At 55.4% G+C, this 5,993-nt stretch overlaps 1 protein-coding gene across 1 annotated transcript; it reads right to left on the reverse strand.

Moving 5' to 3' along the window:
* Positions 1–2,223: 2,223 nt before the first annotated feature.
* On the reverse strand, positions 2,224–3,447 carry LOC125529376 (glutathione S-transferase 3). The gene is made up of 3 exons (XM_048693791.2): positions 3,109–3,447; positions 2,965–3,013; positions 2,224–2,857 (listed from the first exon to the last, which is right to left on the reverse strand). The coding sequence occupies exons 1-3, from the start codon at positions 3,265–3,267 to the stop codon at positions 2,397–2,399; spliced, it is 669 nt and encodes a 222-aa protein (XP_048549748.1). The 5' UTR covers positions 3,268–3,447; the 3' UTR covers positions 2,224–2,396.
* Positions 3,448–5,993: the final 2,546 nt, after the last annotated feature.

Consider the following 5,993-nt stretch of genomic DNA (forward strand, 5'->3'; position numbering starts at 1 on the left):
AACGATTCGGCCGGTCCACCTAGGACCGTAGGATTCCTAGCGATGCCAATGATTGCTAGCCATTGGATATGCCCTCCCCGCTTTGTCCTTCTTCTTCAGCGAGCGCCGCACATCAGCTACAGGAGGCTGTGGCGCTATCGACCCCCCGCCATAATCCCCCGCGAGGCGACCGAGTCCGAAGCACCGCCGCACGCCGGGCTCGCCGACGTTCGCCGCCGCTCGCCGCCCCCACGCAATCTCCTCCCCCCGCTCAAAAATTGATGCATGGAGGCACGAATCCTTGCCGGTTCCAGTATGAAAAATCCTCATGCGCGCCACCAGATGCAGCTCCCGCCTCGTTGATGATTGCAGCTCCGTCGTCATCCCCCGCTTGCAGCTCAGCTCCGCCGTCGTCCCCTGCCTGCAGCTCCGCCGCCGTCCCCTGCTTACAGCTTATCTCCGCAGTCGATGGACCAATGGAGACGACGAAGTAACTTGCAAAAAATCACTATATATGGTTCCAGCAACCAAATTTGCCGCTTGTAGCATTTCAAGTAGCTGGTTGAAGCTCATTTTGCAATGGTCGAAGCATTCAAGCCACCTGGTTCCAGCATATTACTCGCAGGTTCCTCATCACCGTCAAGGTCGCAGTACCATTGTGTCCGCTGTCTACCACCATCTTAGCAAACTTTGTTAGTAGCAAACTGACATCTCTGGTAGTAGCAAAACTCCGATACGGTTGCAGCAACAAAAATCCATCGCCGTCGTCGAGCAACGCCGCCGTGGATGGAAGTAGCAAAAATTGACTTCGGTTCCAGCAAAATCAAACATGGTTGTAGCAAAAATAATCGATCGGAAAAACACAGGGACGTAGCATCTCGTGAGAATGAATGTAGCAATCGTCAACACCCGTGGTAACAAAAGACTGACAAAAAGGTTGCAGCAAGAAACAGAATCCTGGGTCTCGCATATCATGAAGATCAGATGTAGCAAGAATTCGACAAACATAGGCAGTAACAAAAAATCAAAACGGTTGTAGCAAAATCGTTCGCCGGTTCCAGCAAAAAACACCATGGGAGGAGATTTGGGGCGGGGGTAGGTGGAAGCAAAAACATAAGCCGGTTCCAGCAAAATCAAAATAAGGTTGTAGCAAAATCAAAACAAGGTTGTAGCTAGACAGGACGTTGGTGGTAGCAATTTTTTCATTGCCGGTTGTAGCATGTTGCACGCACAATAATCCGCGCCGCTCGTCCTCGCCAAATGTTGCTTGGAGCAGCGCTGCCCGTCCTCGCCGTCCATGGTCACCACGCTCATCTAGCCCCTCGTCTCCAGCAAACAAGGATGGTGGTAGCAAAAAAGTTGGCTGAATCCAGCAAAAAAAGAACTCGGTGGTAGCAAATTAGGAAAAGATGAGCCCCAGTTCCAGCAAACAAAGGATGGTGGTGGCAAAAACTTGAATGGATCCAGCAAAAACAAAACACGGTGGAAGCAAATTTTGGAGCTCGTTCCAGCAAAAACAATGATTCCAACAAAAAAAATCATCGTCTCCGTTTGCCGGCCACCGGGCGTAGTCGCCATGGTCGGCAGGCCACCCGGCGCAGGTCCCAGGACGACGGATGACTGGTTCCAGCATGGTTCGTCGCCGGTTCCGGCACGCGGCGCGGTCGTGCAGTAGGAGCCCGCCGTCGATAAAAAAAAAAGTATCGGCGTCGGCCAGGTCGAGCATGCGACGATGTCCCCCTGTACAGCCCCGCCCAACCTCCCAAGCATGACACCCTCACATCTGGCTTGCTTCTCGGCTAGCAGCCATTGCTGGGATTAAAGGGGGGGTGTTGTTCGGCTCGACGGGGCGAGAAGCTGGGTGCTGGGATATGGCAGCAGAGAAAGAGATGGGGAAAAAATGAGTGGTACACGCGTGAGAGGATAAAGAAGGAAGATGCTTCAGCGGTGGGGTGGGGTAGGCCTGGCAGAACACGTGGCTTGCGTACGATCATTGGATCGCACAAGAATCCCACGACGCACGCGAGACCGGCAGAGTGTTTGGCCGGTGCGCCGGGTATAAACACTTCCCTTTATATTATTATACCAAACGCTGTCTAGCGCCAGCTGTTATGCCATGTCATCAAATGTGGGTCCCACATATTATAGGGGAGGTCAAAATGCCCAAAGCGATCCGTTAGTGTTTCTTGCGAAAGATTAGGTTGAGAATCAGTGTTTTTGGGCAGAAATTTATAAAAAGCAGTGTTTTCTGTAAATCTAATGTGATGGTTTTGTGTAATTCACTCAGTTCATACCAGAGCAGTATGTCACTTACATCAACAACATTCCTGGTGAATTTGATAATTTGCTCCTGCTAAAAACAAAACATCACGCTTTTATTCCACGCCCGGGCAGCGGTGCCTGTACCGGCGCGTCCGTCAAGCCGGCGGGAGGGGGAGCGCGGCGACGGTCTTCTTCCAGGCGGGGCGGGCGGAGATCTCGTCCCACCACGCCTGCACGTTCGGCCTGGCCGCGACCAGCTCCGCCGCCCGGGGCGTCCGGCTCATGACGAACAGCTGCGCCATGTGGTTCACGTCGGCGAGGGTGAACGCGTCGCCGGCGAGGTACCTGTTCCCGGCGGCGAGGTGGGCGTCGTAGACGTCGAGCACGTCGGCGACCTTGCGGGCGAGCGCGTCAACCACGGCCGGGTCAGGCGCCGCGCCGCCCGGCAGCCGGGGCCTGACGCGGAGCTCGTACACCAGGTCGGCCACGGCCGGGTAGAAGTGGTGCGACTCCACCTCCAGCCACACCTCCAGCTTCGCCGACGGCGCCGCCGGCAGCAGGTCCGTGCCCGAGGACCGGTACTTGGCCGCGATGTACCGGCTTATGGCGCGCGACTCTGCAGGCGATCCCAAACCAAGTCCAAGCAAATTCGTGCAGTTGATTAGCCCAAAATGTTGACAATTAACTCCGGCGAGTCTGAAAGTCTGAATTTCTTGGGCGTACCGAAGAGGATGTCGTCGCCGTCCTGGAACGCCGGGACCTGGCCCAAGGGCTGCACGACGCACGGAAACGCAGTAAATTAGTAGTACTAAACGATGGCATCGGCTGATGGCAGTAGCAGGGGAGTGCGTGGCCGGGCGTACGGACGTTGATGGCGAGGAACTCGGGCGCCTTGGTGTCGTCGACGTCGACGAGCTCGTAGTCGAGCCCCTTCTCGTTGAGCAGCGCCGCGATGCGCACCGAGTTGGACGACAGCTCGTACCCGTACAGCTTCCTTGTGCTCGCCGCCGCCGCCGCCTCGGCCATAGCGCCTGGATCGCTTCTCTTCTGCTGCTGGCAAGCACGGTGTGGCGACCGGCGAGATCCAAGACCGGGAGAGCAGCTGCGGAGGGGATCCCGGTAGGTGGCCGGCAGAGCAGAGCAGTCACGGATGGCACCCCACCTAACACGCCGCTTAATCAACTGGTCGGTTTGGCCCTGCTCTGCAGGTGGCGCTTGGTAAATTGTTAATTCCTCAAAGTCGTCCGACGTAATGTGACAGTCCACCAGCCACATTCGGGCAAATGCTGTGAGGGGCTGTGCATGGTTAAAGAAGAGTAAAGTCTGTTTTAAACCTTAAACTGGTAGGCTTTGTTGGAATTGAACATTCACCTCTGAATCCCTAAAATCTGTATCTAACTTCTCTAATCTCGGTCAACATCAACCCTGGACTAATTTGGCGCACCGGCAAAATATCAATCCCGCCTAAGATCATAGTCTGTTCTCACTAACATCTCTGTCCCACATGTCATATCCACCTTCTATCCTCAATCATCTCTCCTGCAATCAACGCCGCATGGAGAAGCAGGAGGCTGGGCAGCGCAGATGAAGGGCGTCGGGTGCGGGCGTTTCCGGTTCGCATGGCCCACGCGGGGAATCTATGGAGGTGCCCTTCATGTAGTCGGTGCGCGGCGAGTCGTCACTCGTCAAAAAGGAACGGGAGCTGGGAGGGCGGCACGCGATGGCGTGCACGGAGTGGAGGTGGCCACGCTCACGATCGACTTGGCGGAATGGTGTTTGCCCGTCCAGGAAATGGTAGACCAGCGCTCACGTCGACTTGGCGGAACCGTGTTTGCCCATTCAAGAAATGGTAGAGCAGCGCGACGCGAGCTTCCAGGTCGATGCGACGGACCCGCGTGCCAGGGAGCTCCGTCACAACGATGACCGACAGGAGGTGCACGATGTTGTGTGCACGTAGAATACACACATGATCCCGCTTGCTCGACTGCGTGCTCAAGTTCCCTCGGCATTTCGGCAACCACATCGCTGGCTACTATGTGGTGCAGCGCGCCATGAACATGGCGACCAAGATACTCATATACTGCCTGGAGACGTGTCTAGCTAGCGTATTCCCGGCGGTAGGCGAAGCCGGCGCCGGCATGCCGTCGGACCACGGCAAGACGAGGAGCTGACTCATCCGATGCTTTTCCTTCAACGGCGTACTTTCACAGTTTCACGTACGTAGAAGCTGGCTTGTTTTTGAACACATAGAAGCGGGCTTTAAGCAGGCACGCAGGTGGATGTACAATGTATTCTGAGTTAGCTCACGTACGTATGTAGAAATTTACACGCCTTCTAGCTTTGATCGATCTGCGTCGCTTCGGGGTCTTCAACATGCGGCAACGGCCGGCGGCACTACCTGCAGGTGACATGGGACTGGCGCACCCCTTGCCGGCGACCGGCGGAAAGACACCTGGGGAACGTTGGGGCATACCGTGGAATTTGCTACGCACCGCAGTGCTAGCTGCTGCAGGTGCTCGCAACGAGGTAAGCATAGTCGATCGGGCAGCTCGAAGCAACAATACCGAGAAAGAAAAATATGACATGTAAGGCCCCTGAGTCGATGAGAGAACTTAGTAATCCCGGTCAGAACTGCCTATTTTCGTGCAACAAACAGGTTTAGGATCAGTGCAGGGTTCATATTGACCGGAATCAGAAAGGTCAAGGTATCAATTTCAGGGATTCCGGTGTTAGGGTTCGATTCCGACGGGCTCTATGAGTATAAGGTTTAAAATGGACTTTACTGTTTGCGTCGGTTTTTTAAGCTCCACGGACCGTTCTGCAACTAGACCAGTACAAATCAAATTAATTGAAAGGTTTTCTGCAAAATTTGAAATAAAACTGTGCAGTTCAACCGGAAAAATATTTTGTGGAAGTTCAGACGAATTGAGAGTACTACCCAGGTAACCTGGATATAACAGAACAACCCTAGCTGGGCTTCGTTGGTGCCTTTTTTTTGAATAGTTTGGATTGCTTACCACATGTGTCACATGGTGGGCTTCGTTGTTGCCTAGTACTATTAGAAAATCAATGTATTTGACAAACCTTTGATGTATCTGTAGGGTTTCTCGTGCCGCCTCCGCCGTAGCCATCTAAGAAATTTAGGTCCCCTCGCCTCCGGCTGTCCTCTTGGAGCTGAGAGGTGGGAGGGACCTCGGATCTTCAAAACCTCTATGTTATTTGCCATCATCTAGTGACCATCATAGTTTTGTGTAAGGCGCCCACAAAAAAGGGATCGCTCCCGCGACGCTCCCCGCATGCGCGTCACGGGAGATTAACCAGTTGCCGCCGGAGCAGAGTCCCCCGCCGCCATCCCCTCCACTCGCTGCCGCCGATCCGTGCTACCGGGCAAAGCCTCGCGGGTGCTGGCGGCGATGGGGCCCTATGTCCTCTCCGCGTATGGGAGCTCGGCGCGGCTCAGTTCCAGGTGGAGTCTGGCGCTGGGCTAGGGTGGGGCGCGGCGCTGGGCTAGGGCGCGATGGCGCTAGGCGGAGATCGGAGACGACCGGTCTTCGTCTTCGTCCTGGTCGTGGAAGAGTGGTCGCACCGGCGACTCTTGCCTTGGTTGGCAGCGGCGGTCGGGGGGGCGCGCTGCCCAGATCCGGCCTTGCCGGGACCCAGAGGAGTCCCGCGGTGGTTGACCCTGTTGTTCTTCGTTCTTCAAAAGTTCGACCGACTTCACGCGGGCCTCCTCTATCTGGACATGGACGGGT

Source organism: Triticum urartu, chromosome 3A, assembly GCF_056163025.1.
Source record: "Triticum urartu cultivar PI428250 chromosome 3A, HENAU_Tu73, whole genome shotgun sequence".
Classification (NCBI taxonomy): Eukaryota; Viridiplantae; Streptophyta; class Magnoliopsida; order Poales; family Poaceae; genus Triticum; species Triticum urartu.